The 21,450-nt window shown below is 40.5% G+C and overlaps 1 protein-coding gene across 9 annotated transcripts in view; it reads right to left on the bottom strand.

Moving 5' to 3' along the window:
* Window positions 1–21,450, bottom strand: part of baz2ba (bromodomain adjacent to zinc finger domain, 2Ba) — a 313,230-nt gene that overhangs the window by 16,856 nt on the left and 274,924 nt on the right. For all 9 annotated transcript variants that reach the window (XM_041200669.1, XM_041200670.1, XM_041200661.1 and 6 more), the window contains 2 exons: window positions 18,968–19,647; window positions 4,715–4,967 (listed from right to left, as the gene is read on the bottom strand). In XM_041200669.1, the coding sequence (XP_041056603.1) occupies window positions 4,715–4,967; window positions 18,968–19,647 (933 nt within the window). The remainder of the gene's footprint in view (window positions 1–4,714; window positions 4,968–18,967; window positions 19,648–21,450) is intronic.

The following is a 21,450-nucleotide window of genomic DNA, read 5'->3' as shown; positions in this document are numbered from 1 at the left end:
CTCTTATCCTGAGACTGTGCCCCAACTGTACCGGGCAGTCAGGAGTGATGTCTGGAGGGGATTACCCTTGTAGCCTGATAGCCAGCCTGGCTGGAATAAAGGCAACCCAGAGGACTAATAAATGATGCATGAGTTATGACACCTGGCAGGAAACCAGACTCAAACCTGAATGATGCACTGCTGTGGTCACAAACCAATTATATGTTTTGGGGTGGGCAGGGGGAGGAGGAGGAGAGATTGCTTTTTAACTGACAACAGTGCTGGGCTGGTGATGGTGAGCATACAAGAAATGCAAGTGCATTCTATGGCACCTTACACCCTGGAGAAATGATCACATTTGCAAAGTTTTTATGCCAGTTGCAAAGAATGCCAATTGCATCGATTACCTGAAATAGTTCTTGTAAAATAGCAAAAAAAAAAATCAATTAAACTATCTAAAACAATGGTCAGTTTAACTCTGCTAGTCTTTCCCGATCTAAATACCCAGCCTCCGCCCTAAGGGAGGAGCTGGAGATTTGTAAGCACTTTGTAGTCCTGGCCTCCATTTGATCTCAAGATGTACCTGGAGGACCTAAACAGGATGTTGCTGAATTGTGGCTCTCAAGGGAGAGACCAATTAAACACAGTTCCAGCCTGCAGCTAAACATTAGTCCAGATTACCCATCAGCATTACCACATTAGATCCGCTAGTATAATTTAATTTGATACAAATTGAGTTTCAGTGCTTAGATTTATGAAAATGTAAATTAGGAATGCAATTAAGTAGCAGAATGTATCTGCATGATTCTAGATTGGACCATGATCCAAATCAGATAATTTGATAGGATGTTGGTGAGACCACAATTGGTGTACTGTGTACAATTTTGGACTGTATACCCAAGGAAAGTACGGAGGGAAAAAAGAAACAAATTGCATTTATATAGCACTTTTCATGACCACTGGACACCTCAAAGCACTTAACAGTCAATGAAGTACAATGAAGAGAGTGCAGTGAAGATTCACCAGATTGATTCCTGGGATGAGCACTTGTTTTATTAGGAAAGTAGAATTTAGAAGAATTTGAGGTGACTTTATTGGAATATAAAAGATTCCAAGAGGGCTTGACAGGGTATACATGAGAAGCAGTTTTCCTTGGCTGGACCGAGATAAGAATTTCTTCACTCAAGATGTTTGTAAGTTGAGGTTGAGTATCAGCTATGATCTTACTGAATGATGGAGTTGGCTCAAGGGGCCATGTGACATACTCCTGGTCCTATCCTGTTATGAAAAGGGAGAAATTAGAATACGAGAGAAAGCTAGCTAGAAATATAAAAACAGATAGGAAGGGATTTTACAAGTATTTAAAAAAGAAAAAGAACTAAAGTAAGCGTGCGTCCTTTAAAGTGTGGATCTGGGGAATTAATATTGGGAAATAAGGAAATGGTGGAAGTATTGGACAGATTTTTTTGTGTCTGGCTTCATCGTAGAAGACACAAATAACATCCCAAAAAATACTTGTAAATCAAGGGGTGAAAGGGAGGGAAGAACTAAAAACATTTGCAATCATAAGCGAAAGGGTACAGAGAAAACTATTAGAATTAAAGATGGACAGGTCACCAGGACCTGATGACTTTAACCTGGAGTCCTAAAAGAAGTGGCTGCAGAGACAGAAGATGTGTTCATTGTAATTTTCCAAAATTCCCTCGACTCTGGAAGGGCCCCATTATATTGCAAAATAGTAAATGTAACTCCTCTATTCAAGGAAGTAAGGTGACAGTACACAGGTAATTACAGGCTAGTTAGCCTAACATCTGCCAAAGGGAAAAAGTTAGAATCTATTATTAAGGTGATTACAGCAGGGCACTTAGAACATCTTGACGCAACTAGATACAGTCAACATGGTTTTGTGAAAGGGAAATCACATTTGACTAATTTTTCAGAGTTCTTTGAGTAAGTATCAAGTAATGTGAATAATGGGGAATCTGTAGATGTGGTATCCTTGGAATTCCAGAAGGTGTTTGATAAGGTGTCACATCAAAAGGTCACTACAAAAAATAACAACTCATGGTCTAGGAGGTAACATATTATCATGGATATAGGATTGGTTGACTAACAGGAGGCAGAGAGTAGAGAAAAATGGGTCATTTTGGGGGTAGCAGGCTATAGCCAGTGGAGTGCCACAGGAATCAATGTTGCAACTTTAACTATTTACAATCTATATCAATGACTTGGATGAAGGGACCAAATGTATGGTTGCTAAATTTGCCAATGACACAAAGGCGGGTAGGAAAGTAAATTTTGAGGAGGACATAAAGAGTCTAAAAAGGGATTTAGATCGGTTCAGTGAGTAAGCAAAAAATTAGCAGATGGCGTAAATGTGGGAAAATGTTAACTTGTTCACTTTGGCAGAGAGAATAGAAAAAGAGTTTATTATTTAAATGGAGAGAGATTGCAAAACTCTGCGGTACCGAGGGATATGGATGTCCTGCTACATGAATCACAAAAAGTTCGTATGCAGGTATAGCAAGTGATTAGGAAGGCAAATAGAATGTTGTTGTTTACTACAAGGGGAATAGAATATAAAAGTTGTGAAGTTTTGCTACAATCATAGGGCATTGGTGAGACCACATCTGGAGTACTGTGTACAGTTTTTAATCTCCTTATTTACAAAAGGCCATAATGGCATAGAAGCAAAAAACAAAAAAACTGCAGATGCTGGAAATCCAAAACAAAAACAGAATTACCTGGAAAAACTCAGCTGGTCTGGCAGCATCGGCGGAGAAGAAAAGAGTTGACGTTTCGAGTCCCCATGACCCTTCACAGAACTGTCGAAGGGTCATGAGGACTCGAAACTTCAACTCTTTTCTTCTCCGCCGATGCTGCCAGACCAGCTGAGTTTTTCCAGGTAATTCTGTTTTTGTTTTGGCATAGAAGCAGTTCAGCGAAGGTTCACTTACTGATTCCTGGGATGAAGAGGTTATCTTATGAGGAAAGGTCGGACAGGTTGGGCCTGTATCCGTTGGGAGTTTAGAGGAATGAGTGATGATCTTATTGAAACATATAAAATCCTGAGGGGAATTGACAAGGTGGATGCTGAGAGGATGTTTCCCCTTGTGGGAAAGCCGAGGCCTAGGGAACACAGTTTAAAAATAAGGGGTCTCCCATCTATGATGGAGATAAGGAGAAAATCTCTCTGAATGTCTTTGGAATGTGAAATTCTCTTCCCCAGAGAGCAGTGGAGGCAGGATCATTGAATATATTTAATGTTGAGTTAGATAGATTTTTGATTCACGAAGGAGTCAAAGGGTTTAGGGGGTAGACAGGAAAGTGGAGTTGAGACAACAATCAGATCAGCCATGATCTTATGAAACGGTGAAGCAGGTGTAAGGAACATATATTTTTATTTTCTATTGGACTGTGGATTAAAATTGCAATGGCTGCAGTTTGAAATACATGTCCAATGGAACAGGATAAGAGATATATACAATGTTGTAGTCCTGGAACAGAGTGTGCCATGAAAAACAGGATGGTGCCAGAAAGGAGTCCTGGACCAAGGAAGCTGCCTGACAGCAGCATTTTAATTGGCTCCTGACAAAGTGACCAGGTTTTGTGTGAGGGCAGTGTAGCTGAATAGCTCCTAGCCTGAAAGGGACAAGACCTAAAACCTCTTTCTTCTGTGTGAGGAAGATTCCAACAATTCCACAATAATAGCTAGCTGGCTTTTTATTCTCATATCTCTATAACCTCTATTTCTCTGAAAACCATTATATAAAGGAAAAGAGGAAAACCACTGTTAGAGACATTGAAAAGCAAGTGCTCAACCAGGGAACTAAATATTGAAAGTGCTGGAGGACCACCTCGTGTCATCAACAAGAACTGAAAGGAATTTGGAAGACACTGATCAAAATCAACCCATCTAATCCTGTAATCCGGATCAGTGCTATTGAACTGTTTTATCCTACCCTTAAAATCCATGTTTTGTGTATCTCATGTGTGTGTATAGGGATTTAAAGAGGGGGTAGCATTTAAGTTATAGTGTCAGAAATTAGCAGTTCATATTTCTTTCTTTTGCCACTAGTTAAAGACAATTTGTTCAATAAACAGCTATTTACTTCAGATTACAAACCTGGTGCTTGTATTCTGTTAACCTAAATTAAACAGTTAGGTAGAATCGGAGCAATCTGGTGGTTTGATCAAACTTTTTCACATTTGTCATGGCTCGGGGCTTGATACTATCCCCAGTGAGTCATGACACAGGCTTGAGGGGCCGAATGGCCAACTCCTGCTCCTAATTTGTATGTTTGTATATTCGCATGACTGTTACATCTTTATAGTTTATGAACATGTTTTTAAAGTTTTTTTTAAAAAATTTTACAATAATTTCCCTGCGGCCATTTCACAGATCACTGTTTGCTTTTTAAGGCATTCAAGCCTACACATTCCAAACAAAATCATCATCATATTACAGTCTCTAATAAGTTAAACCACTAAATATTTTTAAATCATCATTCTAAGATCTTGAAACATAAAAGTAAAAACATAATTTTGCTACACTACTGAAACCATAATCTAGAGACTCATTAACAAGGATCAAAAATACAGTGAATGATGATGAGAACTATGCTGCTTGAATAGGCTAGAAAGATTTTGCTGTGGTTATGGCTGCAACCTCTATCATAATCTTGGAAATACTGTTCCATGTTTCAATATACCACAACTCAGCATTTCTACTTACCTTCTGCAATGGGCTTTGGACTAGGATAATCCACTGGTTTTGCTACTTCAGCTATTGAAGAATGTGCACTGTTCTGCAGTTTTTCATTTTGCTGTGCTGGTGATTCATTCGTAGGAATGCTAGGTAGCAGGAAAGGATTAGCATTTCCTTCAGTTAATCCAAGGCCAGGTGAGGAAAAGGCAATACTTGGACTGAGTACTCCAGTTGGCCATCCACAGAAAGGAAGTCCTATTAGAGGTAACCCTGGTTTCATCTGGAAAAAAAGGTTTAAATGATTTTATTTGTATTTGTTACAAATGAAGATTGTGTTGACAGGAAATTTTTATGGCTTATGTTGGAAAACCATCTTGGATGCTTCATCAGAAGCTGGTTAACAATGAGCAGCTGAATGCTACATATCTTTATGAAAAGTTACTAAGCATGCAAAGCAAGAGTATTACAGTGCTTAGCTGGTGCAGTAAGCATAGGAGAGAAACCGGATGGGTGTGTATTGCTACATGCATCCCATAGGCAAGTTAAAGACTGTCACTGTTAGAACTCTAGAAGCAGGTCACTGGGCTAGAGTGTATCCTGATCTCATTAAACAAATGAGGTAGAGTGAATTTATTAAAACAATAAACAGCAGCAATAAATATTCTTATAAAACTGTAAAAGCTTATGCTAATAATCAGGTTAAGAAAATTTATTTTATCTTTAACATGAGAGATTCACTGCAAGAAAATGAACTAGATTAATTTATTAGATCATCATAACATGGGCAAGCAACAATTCAAGCTGGCATTCAAGACTCAGTTGTCCCAGTCCTTTGGTGATGGACTTGGGGAAGGGGCAAGAAAACATTGGGGAGCCACATCAGGATGGTTTCTTGAAGCATTCTCACTGCCAAGGAAGTTTCTCAGGGACATCCTGGGAAACAAATCAGCTAGCTGCTGAAGAGGTGGACAGCAAATTGCATATTTAGGGCCCCAATTAGGGGTGATTTAGAGGCCTCACTGTTATTTGCCAGCGGCGAAGTAGCCCCTGCCAATGCAGACGCCACCAGGTTTACAGAGGCGACCACTGGAGTTGGAGGCTCCATGCCCCAAAGAGGGGTACTCAGACAAGAAAGACAGCTCCTGTGGTCCCAACGATGCATCTGGAAGGATTCCCCCCTCCAATCCTGATTTACCTTTAATTTTACCCCCCAAGGATGCCTTCATGTTGATGAGCCCTTTAAGTCTCCTATCTGCCTCTGCAACATCCTCCTCTCCTGTTGGGGATGCCAAGGCTCTAGAACTGCCAGCCCTGTGCTTGGACTGGCAGCATCAAGTGCCTGCCCACCTTCCTTAATAGGATGGTGAGCACAGCGGCAGCCAACTAGAAGGCAGACTGCAGGTGAATAGCTCCTCCGGCCTGGCTCCCTGCAAATTTAGGCTTAGAACCCGATATCAGGGTCCCAACAACTAATGGAAAATCCTGTCCTCAGTGTTTTGGGGTCCCCAGGTCCCTGACAAAAACCTCATAAGACTCCTTGCCCTTCAGTGCTGGTCCTATTATTAATGCAAGTGATTCCTGCCACCCCATACTTAGCTGGAAATTCTTTGAACAGGAGCTCACACCCATAGTATGCAGCACACAGAATCACTTGCAGGATGACTGAGCAGAAAAATCGAGATAGTATGAGTAGAAATATACGGTAATTAAGGGAAGAGGGGAGTGGCCATCAAAGAAGAAGACAAGCAGAGAGTCATGCTTTGGTTTGGGGCAAGGAAGAAAATTTCATTAGTAATTTGGGAAGAGTGGTAGAAAGGCTGCCAGCCTGAACCAAAGGAAAGCTGGTTGAAGAGTACAAACTTGAACTGGGTCAATGAGTGACTAATTGGAATGAAGGGGATAGGAAGTACAGTGTTAATTTCAACCAAGGTGGAGTAGAAGAAAAGCTCCGGGTTGAATTGAAGTGGTAAAAGGATGAAGGGTGCCAGTCTGAAGTGGGATAGTTGGAGAAGCAGAGATGTCCCTGTGAAAGAATAAGAAGTTGGATGACAGTGTCTCAGTATACAGAATAAGCATAGTGCAATACAGCAAGAATGACTGTAGTGGTTACTTCTTCACATCTTTAATATTAAAATCTTTCAACTGTGCATGTAAACATTTCAAATTTTCTAAGTAAGCATACACACACATCCCCCCTAGAAATGTACTAAGTAATTTTGTGCCTTTGACATTTGGATTTCCTCATTCAACAAACATTCATGAACTTATGTTTATTCCTCCAATACAAGTGAAAAAATGTAACTTTAGGTTTATTGACAGTTATGTTATATCACTCAGCTGATAGCTGGGGGAGGGGGGGGGTGGTGGGGATTGGCGGGTTTGGTTATCTTACAAGGAAAGATTGGACAAGCTGGACCTGTATCCACTGGAGTTTAGAAGATTGAGAGGTGATCTTATTGAAACATAAGATCCTAAGGGGACTTGACAGGGTGAATGCTGAGGATGTTGCCCCTTGTGGGAGAGACTAGAACCAGGGGACACAGTTTAAAAATAAGGAGTGTCCCATTTAAGGCAGAGAAGAGAAAAAAAAATTCTCTCAGGAGGGTCAAGAATCTTTGGAACTCTCTTCCCCAGAGAACGGTGGAGGCAAGGTCAATGAATATGGCATAGAATTCATAGAAACCTATAAAATTCTAACAGGACTACACAGGGTAGATGCAGGAAGGATGTTCCCGATGGTGGGGGAGTCCAGAACCAGGGGTCACAGTTTCAGGATACGGGGTAAACCATTTAGGACTGAGATGAGGAGAAATTTCTTCACCCAGAGAGTGGTGAGCCCGTGGAATTCATTACCACAGAAAGCAGTTGAGGCTAAAACATTGTATGTTTTCAAGAAGGAGTTAGATATAGCTCTTAGGACGAAAGGGATCAAATGATATGGGGAGAAAGTGGGAGCAGGCTATTGAGTTGGATGATCAGTCATGATCATAATGAATGGCAGAGCAGGCTCAAAGGGCCGAATGGCCTACTCCTGCTCCTAGTTTCTATGTTTAAGGCAGAGGAAGGGAGTTTCTTGACTAACAAGAGAATCAAAGATTTTGGAGGTAGGCGGAATGTGGAGCTGAAGCCATGATAAGATCAGCCATGATTTTATTGAATGGCAGAGAAGGATCAAGGGTCTGAATGGCCTACTCCTGCCTCTAATTCGTATGTCTGTATGTTCATAAAGTCCATGTAACTACAGGTACCTATTTTCATGGATAATAGGCTTATATTCAGGGATGCTTTTGAACTGTCAAAAATAAAGTATTGCAGATGCTGGAAACCTGAAACAAGAAGAGAAAATGCTGAAAATACTCAGGCACCATTTATGGGGAAAGGCAACTGGTTCAGAAAGTGCCCTTTGTCAGAACTGATGAAGGTTGTATCTGAAACATTTTTTTCTAAAGATGCTGATCAATCTGCTAAGTGTTTCCAACATTCTCAGTGATTTTGTCGAGCTCCCAGCTTTTCTAAAACAACTGGTCACATGGCAGCATTTTACTTGAAGTTCGATCAGGCCAAGTGAGCGCTAGTCTCACAAATAGCGAGAAAATTAATTGTCATCAAAACGACAGAAGGAAAGTATATATTTAGTTATCGTGAAAACAACTTTTGAAGACATCTCTTTGCTAAAACTACCAAATCTCTTCAGATGGTTTTGCATATTTGTAAACACTATTTGATATAACAGAGGATTAAGTGCTCAATGAAAAGCAATTCAGGTTGAAAAATGGCAATTACTTAATATCACGAAGAGATATTAATGTCTATAATGTTATTGGAAATTATTGTTTAAAATAGAGTTCTAGTGGGGTCTGTGGCTATGTGTGTGTCTTAATTGGATTAAAGCCAGCTATTCTGGGTGCTTTGATGTATTATAGTTTTGAGATGTTAATTAGGTACACGTAAGGGTAGAAGGTAAAGTTTAAATTTGCATTTGTTAAAAGAAACCACTTAAGACTGCAGGTGAAATCTTACACAGAACTAGAAGATGCCAAGCAATGTTTATTTCTTTTCAGTTTACTAATAAAATTGGAGGGGTGAAAGGATGTTATTGTTAGAAAAGGTAAAGTTAAAAGCCTAATGATACATTGGAAAATTTACATTCAAAGAGAAAGATATGTGTAAAGGAGGTAGAGGCATTTTAAGATCCAACAAGTGTGAGAAGCCTCCAGCCTGTAAGCCTCAAGCTGCTGTCTGTAAGGACCCAGAGCTGAAAGAAACTCATTTTGAATGCGACTGTCCAGGGTGTGCTTTGCCAGGTGTCTGTTTAAATCTATGAGATTTACTGTTGCCTTAGCAGGGGTGTAACTGAGTGTCAGATTAATTAGGGGATTTTTGTAGTGGTTGTAGTAGTAATTTTGTAGACATATGTATGAATTTACAATCTTTATATTAATAAACATTTGTTAATTTTATAAAAAAACCTCTTGAGACTCGGTGGTCTTATTACTACTGAATTCAAAGCCTGCACCTCGAAACATACAAATTGCAAAAATGGGTTATGACAGTTGTTTCAAGTTTCCCTCTGGGATTTGAGCAATTCAGGTTTTACCATCGGCTGTGTCATAATACTTAGTCACACATTGTAACATTTGAGCCATAGGATAGACAAAAGATTGATATATCTGGTACAAGGAGGCAGACATTAAATTGATAAGCAGTTCTGTATCTTCCCTACTAAGATGTTTCATAACCTTAGCTGTTTGATTTAATTTCAAGTGTCACTGTGGAAACGGCTTTACTGCCACTTCATACAGCTGGGGCTGAAAGTGATTTTAAAAAATGATGTAACCTTTGAATAATGTTAACTTTGGAAATCATCTGTTCATTTCACAATAAACCAGGAAGGGCTATGAATTATACCAAGAGTAGCCGGCTTGATCCATGAGTCAAATCCCATATCCGGTACAGAGGGAATCAGGGTGTCCTGGTATATACGAATCACAAAAAGTTATGCAGGTACAGCAAACAATTAGGAAGTATAATGAAACTCAAACTCAGCTTTAGTTCGAAGGTCAGGAACTCAGATTCCCGACAAACTTCGGGTCTTAGGCGCATGCGCCGGCCGGGTATTTTTCATTCTTCAGGCCGAGGACCGGCCCTGCACGCCTGTGCAGAAGGAAGAAAGAACAGCGCAAAAAGGTCAAATGACCTAGAATGGAGGGACATTATCAAGTAGGTGCCCCAGGGAGCAGGACAGGGAAAGATCCCAAACCGGGGGGGGGGGTGCAGTGAAAGGTCCCAAAGGGAAGTCCCATGCAAGGGATCAAAGAGAGGGGACAGAAATAGGTCCCATTAAGTTAAAAGAGCAAAGACATGGGCTCCAAATTAAAGAGCTGCAGGGAGTAGACTTTAAGCAAAGTGGGCACATGAGCAGCCCTGAAGATGCAAGAAGGTAGCCAAAGGTTGGTGACTCTGTGCTGCAGACCATTGGGGCAAAGGTATCCCTCTTGGATCAGTGGTGTTCCGCTTGGCATGGCCGAAGGCCTGAAATTTTACTTGAAAGGTGAAGCTCGAGTGTACATGGAGATCCAGAGAAAAGAAATCTCCCAAGGTGAGATTGAAACCCTGCGAGATGGGTGATTGTTGAAGCCGTCCAAGTGGGAATGACTTTAGGAGAGAATTCCAAGGTGCAATCTTCAAAGGTGAAGTTTGGAAACCCTTGTGACAATGTTTCAGTGAGATTGGTTGGCTTACATTGTGACAAGGGTCTGGGTGGGTTGTTGAGAAATCCATGGAATCGGTTTGGTTGCATCTATCATTTATTGTGTAGTGCGATGTGTTCCACCACAGTTCACCCATCAATTCACATGTATCTTATACTTACCCTGAACATTAGAGTATAATATAGATTTTGTAAATTGTTTTATCTTTCTGCACTTGTATAATAAAGTTTATTTTATTTGTTCCAAACCCATGGAATCTTGTGGACACTTAGTCAGTGTCTTGAATCTCAAACTTTATCTGTTCTTGAAACAAAAAGTTATTGATATCTAACTGGATCTCCCCCACATCCCGGGGTCTAGCTAAGGATATTACCAGAAGGCAAATGGAATGTTGTTGTTTATTGCAAGGAAAATGGAATACACAAGTAGGGATGTTATGCTACAGTTGTGTAGGGTATTGGTGAGCCCCACATCTGAAGTACTATGTACAGTTTTGGTCTCCTTATTTAAGAAAGGATATAATTGCTTTAGAGACAGTTCAGAGAAGGTTCACTCAACTGATTCCTGGGATGAAGCAGGTGTCCTATAAGAAAAGATAAGACAAGTTGGGCCTGTGCCTGTTGGAGCTTAAAATAATAGTGGTGACCTTATTGAAACATGTAAGATCCTGAGGGATCTTGACAGGGTAGATACTGAAAGGAAGTTTTTGCTTGTAGGAGACATGGTTTTAAAAATTAGGGATCTCCCAAGTAACATGGAGATGAGGAGAAACTTTTTTTCCCACTCAGAACGTCATTAGTCTCTGGAATTCTCTTCCCTAGAGAGTGGTGGGGGCAGGGCCATCGTACATTTTTAAGGTTGTTAGATAGATTCTTGATTGACAAGTGAATCAAAGGATATGGGGGAAGACAGGAGGCCACAATTAGATCAGCCATAATCTTATTAAATGGCAGACCAGGCTCAAGGGGCCGAATGGCTTACTCCTGCTCCTAATTCGAAGGTTCATTTGCAGCCCAAGGCAGAATATATAAATCCATAGCAACAGCAGGATGTAGAAGGGAATCATTAAACAACTAACAGGAACTAGGGGGGAGAGCTGTGTGAAGTATCCCAAAACTAGGGGGAGAACTGTGTTAAGTATCTCAATGGGAGAAGCCATGACAGCAGCCAAGATCAATCTGATTTAAATACATTTGCCAGTATCAAGTACTGAAAGAAACCATTGCGGTAGTCATTATTTTGTCAGATATTAGTATAAGAAGTCCACTATGTTTATTAACAATGGAGCAGTCTCCGAAGGACTAGCTGAATCCGATGTCTATATTTGGGAAGGGGAAAGAGCAACACCTTGATAATTTTTAAAAATTCATTTACATGTGGGGGTGTCGCTGGCTAGGCCAGCATTTATTGCCCATCCCTAATTGCCCTTGACGAGGTGGTGGTGGTGGTAGTGAACTGCCTTCTTGAACTGCTGCAGTCCCTGTAGTGTAGGTACACCCACAGTGCTGTTGGGGAGGGTGTTCCAGGATTTTGATCCAGCGACAGTGAAGGAGCAGCAATATATTTCCATGTCAGAATAAGTGGCTTGGAGGGGAACTTCCAGGTAGTGGCGTTCCCATGTATCTGCTGCCCTTGTCCTGGATGGTACTTGTGGGTTTGGAAGGTGCTGTTGAGGGAGCTTTGGTGAGTTTTTGCAGTGCATCTTATAAATGGTACTGGTACACATTGCTGCCATTTTGTGTCAGTGGTGGAGGGAGTGAATGTTTGTGGAAGGGGTGCCAACCAAGCAAGCTTTGTCCTGGATGGTGTCAAGTTTCTTGAGTGTTATTGGGGCTGCACTCATCCATGCGAGTGGAGAGTATTCCATCAGACTCCTGACTTGTGCCTTGTAGATGGTGGACAGGCTTTGGAGAGTTAGGAGGTGAGTTACTCGCCACAGGATTCCCAGCCTCTCCCCTGCTCTTGTAGCCACAGTATTTATATGGCTAGTCCAATTCAGTTTCTAGTCTATGGTAACCTCCAGGATGTTTATAAGTGGGGGATTCAGCGATGGCAATGCCATTGAATGTCAAAGGGTGATCGTTAGATTCTCTCTTGTTGGAGATGGTCACTGCCTGGCACTTGTGTGGCATGAATGTTACTTGCCATTTGTCAGCCCAAGCCTGGATATTGTCCAGGTCTTGCTGCATTTGGACATAGACTGCTTCAGTATGAGTCACGACTGGTGAACATTGTGCAATCATCTGTGAACATTCCCACTTCTGATCTTATGATGAAAGGAAGATCATTGATGAAGCAGCTGAAGATGGTTGGACCTAGGACACCAACCTGAGGAACTCCTGCAGTGATGTCCTGGAGCTGAGATGATTGACCTCCAAAAACCACAACCATCTTCCCTTGTACTAGGTATGACTCCAACCAACGGAGAACTTGCCCCCTGATTCCCATTGACTCCAGTTTTGATAGGGCTCCTTGATGCCACATTCGGTCAAATGTTGCCTTGATGTCAAGGGCAGTCACTCTCACCTCACCTCTGGAGTTCAGCTCTTTTGTCTATGTATGAACCAAGGCTGGAATGTGGTTAGAAGCTGAGTGACCCTGACGGAATCCAAACTGTGCGTCAGTGAGCAGGTTATTGCTAAGCAAGTGCCACTTGATAGCACTGTCGATGACCCTTTCCATCACTTTATTGATGATCAAGAATCGACTGATTGGGCGATAATTGGCCGGGTTGGATTTGTCCTGCTGTGCACGTCCAGGACATAGCTGGACAATTTTCCACATTGCCAGGTAGATGCCAGTGTCGCAACTGTACAAAAACAGCTTGGCTAGGGGCGCAGCAAGTTCTGGAACACAAGTCTTCAGTACTGTGTGTTAAAAAAAAACACTGCTTGCTATTTCACTCTGTATGTTGACATAAGTCTGAGGGTTGTCATTACAGGATTTGTGCTTCTTAACTGATTTCACAACGTTCCATCATCACAGTGGGGTGCCTTCCATTTCATAGTTTGACAGTTCTAAGTAGGTAGACTCTTTGAAATTTTTTCTGCATTTCAGAAATCCTTGCTATCTGACTCATAAACCATTTATTGCAATGTTCAGAGGCACTGGGCATCATGCAACAAAACATCACCTTATGAACCTCAATCAAACCAGAGAGCAAACTGATCAATGCTACTTTACAGGCCTTTATGGATCTGAGCCACATGTCTTCATTTGCTTTTGTTATTAGAACTGCAACTGTTTTTCAACACAAGAATTAACCACTGACTTTGGAAGCTATTTAGTAATACCCATTGACCTGCTTGAAAATCCAATGGTTGCTACAAGGTCCACATGAAGTGAAGATATGTATCACTTGATAATGACACATGTGATTCAAAGGAATCATAGCAGAAAACAGACCATGAGCTTCAAAGACAGTAACATGTTGAAACTAAGGACCCATGTTCGACTGACGGTAGAGTGCAATGTGACATAGCTAAACTAACTCCCATTTACAGGGGCCCACACAGCACACTTGGAAAATCAATTATAAGATTCCAAAGTTACCATAAGTTTTTGGTGTTTTCTATGAGTGAAGCTTTCTTCTAAACTGGGCACGGGGAAAAGTTCATAGAGGAACCCATTAAAGAGGTATCAGAAAATCCTGAGGGTACTCTGGTTGGGGAACAATTCTTATCTTCATTTTCTAAGACCCATCTTGTGTGTCATGGTCCAATACTCTCTTAATAGAGATGCTTATGCAATGGCAGTGAGACAAAGCCTTCAGGAGCTGAATCTGAAGAATCAGAAAAGGACATTACAATGCTTCCATGTGGCCTGTGGTGGGACTTTGGAGAACTGGGGATCATCTGATAAGACTTTTGTTTGCTTTGGATCAATTTTGTTGCTTTGTAATCATTAGGATTGACTGACTTTGAATTTCTCTATTTCCCAAGGTGATAACGTATTTTTTTAGTCCTGCAACTCAGTTATATCAGTGCAGCATCAATTAATCTCTGGGGTTTCTTAGAGTGTGAGGGAGGGAAAAATTGAGCTATTAACTGGAAAAATCTAATATATTCAAAAATGTTAACAATGCCAAACAACTATGATGGAACCAGTTATGATTTTGGTTTTTTATATGGCTTTCTTCAATGTTTTGACGTTAAATTTCTTTCTCATGATTGTGAGCATCTGATATATGATATAATGGCAGGAGATCAGAAGGAGATTGAGATAGAGGGGGCCAGTAAAAAGACTGAACTGCAAGTCCTACAGGTTAAGAAAGTTGGATATCCAATGTAAAATCAGAAAGATAATAAAAGAGAGAAAGAAAGAGAAAAGGGAGAGACCATGACATAGAAGGATGACATTGCTGTTGCTAACTAGCTTTATTGTTCTTGGTTAATACACTTACTTCTATGTACATAACTCTGTTCGGACCCTTATTTCAACAAAGCTGACAACTCCAATGATAATTCCAGAGCACTGAACCTAGGCTGGGTGCAGGGAAGGTCACATAAAAGACCAACATAGAAGGAAGAGGGTTCAGGGAGTGGGTTGTAGATTTATATAGGTAGACATGAGTGAGGCCAGAATGGCATCTAATCAAAAGGATGAGAATTTTAAATTTGAGAGATTGAGGGGTCAGGAACCAATGTGGGTCAATGAGGACAGTGGTAATAGATGAGTGTAGTTTGGCGCAGGGTATGATATGAACAGCGGAAATTCTATGAGCTGACATTTATGGAGGGGAGAGGATGGAATACCAGATACAAAAAGATTGGAAAAAGTTAAATCTTGTTTATAAAGGCATGATTGAGGGTGTCAGCAGCAGATGGGTTGAACATACGAACTCGGAGCAGGAGCAGGCTGCTTCCCCATTCAATAAGATCATGGCTGATCTGATTGTAACCTCCCACCTACCCTCAATAACATTTCACTCCCTTGTTAATCAAGAATCTATCTAGCTCTGCATTAAAATATTCAAAGACCCTGCTTTCACTGCCTTTTGAGGAAGAGCGTTCCAAAGACTCACAACCCTCAGAGAAAAAATTTCTCATCTCTGTCTTGAATGAGTGACGCCTTAACTTTAAACCACGACCCCTAGTTCTAGATTCTCCCACAAGAGGATACCATCCTCTTCACATCCACCCTGTCAAGACCCCTCTGAATCTTAAAGGTTTCAAACAAGTAACCTCTTACACTTATAAACTCCAGTGGATACAAGCCTAACCTGTCCAACCTATCCCCATAAGACAACCTGCCCATTCCTGGTATTAGCCTGGTAAACTTTCTCTTAACTGCTTCTAGCACATTTACATCTTTCCTTAAATAAAGAGACCAATACTGTACACAGTACTCCATATGTGGTCTCACTAGTGCATACTTTTATATTCAATTCCCCTCACAATAAACAATAACATTCTATTAGCTTTCCTAATTACTTGCTGTACCTACATACTAGCCTTTTGTGATTCATGCACTAGGACACACAAACCCCGCTGCACCTCAGAGCTCTGCAATCTCTCACCATTTAGATAATATGCTTCTTTTTTATTCCTCCTGCCAAAATGGACAATTTCACATTTGCCCACTTTATACTCCATTTGCCAGGTCTTTGCTCACTCACTTAACCTATGTCCCTTTGCAGCCTTCTCTTCACAACTTACTTTCCTAGGTAGGCGATATTATGAAGGTGGATAAAGATGATGTTTGCATTGGCAACTACATGGTGGCTTGTAATCTCAGCTCAGGAGGTAGGAAAAGAAGCCATTGCTGATTATGATCAGATACGTAAAAGTCGAACCAGGCAAAGATAGTCCCGTTGAGCTGCACAGTGAAGGAAAGATGTTGGTGGAGTATGGCGTAATCCAGAGCTATCCAATATGTTAGCTATCAGCCATATGTATTTAGTTAGGAATACATATGTGGCTAACTGCAGTTTGATTAATACATAAAAGTTGAACAAAAGGCACCATCAGGCATGTGATCTCAATCCTTATAATAACATAATGTGTGTGCTTTAACCTTTGTGTATTTGTAAAATGGTAAGAAAAAAAGCATAATATGCAAGTGTCCTTTGATTATTGAGTGCTTTACTCCCTTGTTACTGAATGGGGCTAGAAGTTAGTTAAGTAAAGAAACAGGAAGTATATTTACCACTGTCATGCGAGTGTGCGGAAGGCATTTTCTATTGCACGTGGCTAAAATAGTGTCACACCATTGCCACAACTGTGGATAGCCAGAAGTTTATTTTGAACTATAATGCACCATGGTCAGAGTCAGAGAGGATATCTTTTATGATTTTGGATTAGGGTCATTTCAATGCCCTGGCATTGAGCTAAAACCTGACTGAATACTCCAAACATAGAGTTGAGAGAGATTTGGGAGGCAACAACACATCCAAGGACTGAAGAAGAAAAAGAGATTGAAGATGGAGCAGTATTTTGCAAGGACAGAAAGGTTGAGGGTGGATTTTTTTTTAAGGAAGGGATGATAAAAATAGCTTTGAAAGGGAAGGGGAAAAGTGCATGTGAGGGCGAAATCATTTGCAGCATCAACCAACATACGAATCAGGTAAGGGTGTAGGATAGTTAGTTGTTTAGTGGGAATGGGGCCAAGGGATCAGCAAGTGGTTCTTGTGGATAAGATGAGGTTGAAAAGGGGGTACGGGGAAAAATGAAGAAAACTGAGAGAGAAGCGGTAATCTGGTTCTTAATATGGTCTCCACAGGGTAGAATCAACAACATTTGCTGAATATTTTAAAACCAAATGACAGTATCAACTGGAATAGATCTGTTCAAAATGGGCTTCAGTCCCTTTTACACAAAGTAGAAAAACAAACTATCAAATGCAAGTAACATGCATGCCACACAAGTGCCAGGTAATGACCATCTCCAATGAGAGACAATCTAACTATCACCCCCTGATATTAAGTAGTATTACCATTGCTGAACCCGCCACTATCAACATCCTGGGGGTTACCATTGACCAGAAACTGAATTGGGCCAGCCATATAAATACTGTGGCTACAAGAGGTCAGAGGCTGGGTATTCTGTAGTGAGTAACTCACCTTCCGACTCCCCAAAGCCTGTCCATCACCTACAAGGCACAAGTTGGGAGCATGATAGAATGCTCTCCACTGGCCTGGACGAGTGCAGCTCCAGCACTACTCAAGCAGCTTGACACCATCCAGGACAAAAGCAGCCCGCTTGATTGGCGCCCCATCTGCAACCTTAAAAACTGGCTCCCTCCATCACTGACACACAGTGGCAGCAGTGTGCACCATATACCATATACACTGCAGCAACTCACCAAAGCTCCTTCGACAGCACCTTCACAATCCATGACCTATAGCACCAGAAGGAGAAGAGCAACACATGCATGGGAACACCACCACCTGCCAAGTTCTCCTCCAAGCCACACACATCCTTCACTGTCGTTGGGTCAGCATCATGGAACTCCCTAACAGTACTGTGGGTGTACCTACACAACACAGACTGCAGCGGTTCAAGAAGACAGCTCACCACCACCTTCTCAAAGGCAATTAGGGATGGGCAATAAATGCTGGCCTAGCGACGCCAACATCCTGTGAAAGAATAAAAAAAGGGAACAACTTTGGAAATTGATAATTCTGTGAAAACCTGGCTGTGGCCAAAAAGATCAAAAAATTAAAAAGTATACTTGGTCAAAATGATGACAAAATAGTATGAATGCCATAGTGTTTGACTATCTCCATTATCTTTCTCCCCATCCCATCATATGGCATTTATTAGTGAAGGCTGAAGGAACATAAGAACACAAAAAACACAAGTAAGGCACATGCCCCCTTGAGATGTCCACTATCCAATAAAATGATGGCTGATCTGATTTTGGAAGAACTCTCTGGATTTTCAAAAATGTATTACAAACTTTAACTGTGGATTTTCAAAAATGTATTACAAACTTTAACTGACACTTATTCCTGATCAAGAAGCATGTTTCTTTGAATTAGTGTTAGTTAGGTATAGTTAGGTATGAATCAAAAGAATTAATTTTTCAGACCTGCATCTTGTGATTTGCTAACATGATACGTGAAATTAAAATTTCATGCCATCTCTGCTCCGGAACTGAATATTAACTAAGGCTAACATGTACCCATTGGCTTTGTGAAGGAGTATATTGGGGAACGAGAATTATTCTCTAAATAGTGAGCTGGTTAATAATGGTCAAGAAATCAGGAGAAAAACAGTAACCAGAGTTGAGCTACTTTTCCTGAGATGCAAAGAAGGACACACAAAAAAAATCAACTCTTCCTAGTATATCTTTCAGAGGAATATTGACAAAACATGCTATTCAAAACATTTCATTCAAAAAACAGTAAATAGTACTTGGGACATACAAAAGAAGAAATGGATCAACCCTTTACATTTGTTCTGAGTAATATAACATTTCAATTTCTAAAACAATTAGTTTTACAAACAAGAAGCAGAAAATATATAATTTTTTTTGTTTGAAAAATCTTTTAACAGTTAGTCTTTTGCTGTAATTGAACTAGTTAGGTAAGATATTAGTTACATAAACAGAAACAAAGAATACACACCTGTAGTGCTGATAATGCAAAAGGATTGAGTCCCAGAGGATTCTGTAGGGATCCTGAACCCAAAAGTGGAGATGGGGACAAAGACTGGGAATTAAATTGAGATTGTGCCATTTGTTGTGAGGAGGCTGGAGGCACATTTGTACAGGTGATGGAAGATTCATCACAAGGCATTCTTGGTAAGAGGCTGAACCACTGTCCACCTTTCTCTGTAAGTACTTTCAGCAACTGGTCATTTTGGAGTAAAGGAGAATTGTAGAGTTTCCCTGTGCCAGTTATCAGTGGGTTAAAAAGGTTTGCACACGAGTCTAATTTTTCTGAGTTGCCAGATGGAATTGTAAGCTGGGAACTTGAGATGGAGTTCTGAGAGTTACAACGACTAGGAGATGATGATGGAGTGCCGATTACTTGGTTCACATTTTGTTTCTGAGTCACAAAGTCTGATTCAGGAGGCATTTTTGCTACCTCTAACAGCTTGCTCAGTTTAGAAAAAGAACCTGGCTTTTGCAAGAACAGGTTAGTGCTACTTTTTCCTTTTGAATCACTTCTGCACAAATCTTCACAGTTAGTTGCCGAACAAGAGCTGTTTAATTTCTCTTCGGGTGGCTCAGAAGGCTCTTCCTTAATCTGCAAGCTGTTAGCATTTTTTAGTTTTTCTCTCTCTTTCATCATCTCTTCAGAACCTGGAATAATAAATTAGTTTTACTTACAATCCAACATATTAACATTTTTACATTAAGTATTGATGTAGTAAAAGGGTGGCATTGTATGCAAAACTAACTTTTAAAGTCCAGCCTTTGGCTATTATGGATAACATATACGCAAATTACATTAAAAGATAAACTATGAAACATTTACATAAAACAATGTGGAATTAAAAGATGTAAATGTAAACCAGCAGCCATATCCATAAATTTTCACAAGACCAAGATAACGTGAACATAATCATTTGACTTAATCACGTTATATGCCTTACAAACCTGGACAATTTGCTGGCTCATGTTATGAGTCATCCATAATTAGGCCACATAGTTTGCTGATCCAACATTATCACTTACAGAAAATGGCCAATAAGGTAGTCAAAGCGATCTCAGCAGGATTAAGCAATATAATAGTCAAGTCAATAACAACTTCTCCAAATCCAAATACAAAGTCCAAAAATGAAACCAAGAGGAGCTTCCCTTTTAGCAAAATTCACATACTTGCATACCTATTCAAAAGTTAGCTTCCCCTAAACTTTATGCACGACTTTGTTCCTTACCATGACATTTTTGATGACATTTGACTAGAGAAGAGAGCCAAATAAAATCAAGATAAGCACTGTAATTCTCTCTTGCTCCACTACCTACTAAACCTAAAGCACCGAACACCAGAAGCATAATTTAGAGAAATGCCAGGCAATATCAAAGTTCAGATTCATTTAAGATGCTTCTTATTACTTGTGATAAGCCACAAGGTCTGTAAACAAGCAGTTTGCACATTGCTCTTAGCAACACCCTGCAATCAAGAAGGTATTTCCTGGAGCTGGGAACAGTTCTCTACAAGCAGCAAAAAATTGCACTCTACAATGTTCCAGCTCCTCCTGGTCCCCAAATTTTTATTTTTACACCTACCTTCTGCTGTTCCACCAAGGCGGATACTCACCCAATAAACAACTATAATTGTCAGTCCTATGTACATCACAGGACCTTGATTTACATAGCTAATGGGGAGGCAATGGCGTAGTGGTAATGTCGCTGGACTAGTAATCCAATGACCCAGGGTAATGCTTTGGGGACCCAGGTTTGAATCCCACCAGAGCAGATGGTGGAATTTGAATTCAATAAGAATCTGGAATTAAAAGTCTGATGAGGACTCATGAAACCATTGTCGATTGTCATAAAAACCCATCTGGCTCACTATTGTCCTTCAGGGTCTGGCCTACATGTGACTCCAGACCCACAGCAATGTGGTTGACTCTTAAATCTCCATCTGAACAAGTGTCATGAAGCGTTATTAATGTATATAATATTGTGGAAAAGGTTTTTCTTTTAAAATAGAGTGTCTCATAGTTTAGATTAAAGCCAGCTAGTCTGGGTCCTTTGATGGAAGAGAGATAGCATGCATTTGCCATTTTTTAAATAGAGCATTCAAAAAGTGGGGTAAAAATTGACGCCTTTCTAACAGCTACCAAGCAATATGTCTATATTACTAATAGAATTGGTATTACAAATGGGGTTTCTTCGTTAAAAGGTAAAGTTCAAAGAGACTGGTGAGACAATGAGAATTTGAATTCAATCGGTGGTGGTAGGTATAACTTCAGTAGTTTTCAGGTGTGTAGGCAGAGGCAATGTAAGATCAAAAGGCAGCTCTAAGCCTCCGATTGGCTCCACAGTGAAAAGAACCTCATTTTGAATTCATAAAGGTAAAAATGCTTTGCCTGATGTTTGGTTAAGTCTATGCTGTTGCCTGAATGGAGATTAGTTTGGGAATTTGGTAAAAGTTAT

This window comes from Carcharodon carcharias, chromosome 12 (genome assembly GCF_017639515.1).
Source record: "Carcharodon carcharias isolate sCarCar2 chromosome 12, sCarCar2.pri, whole genome shotgun sequence".
Classification (NCBI taxonomy): Eukaryota; Metazoa; Chordata; class Chondrichthyes; order Lamniformes; family Lamnidae; genus Carcharodon; species Carcharodon carcharias.
The sequence above is the reverse complement of the archived record's forward strand: the minus strand, read 5'-3'. Positions and strand labels throughout refer to the sequence as shown.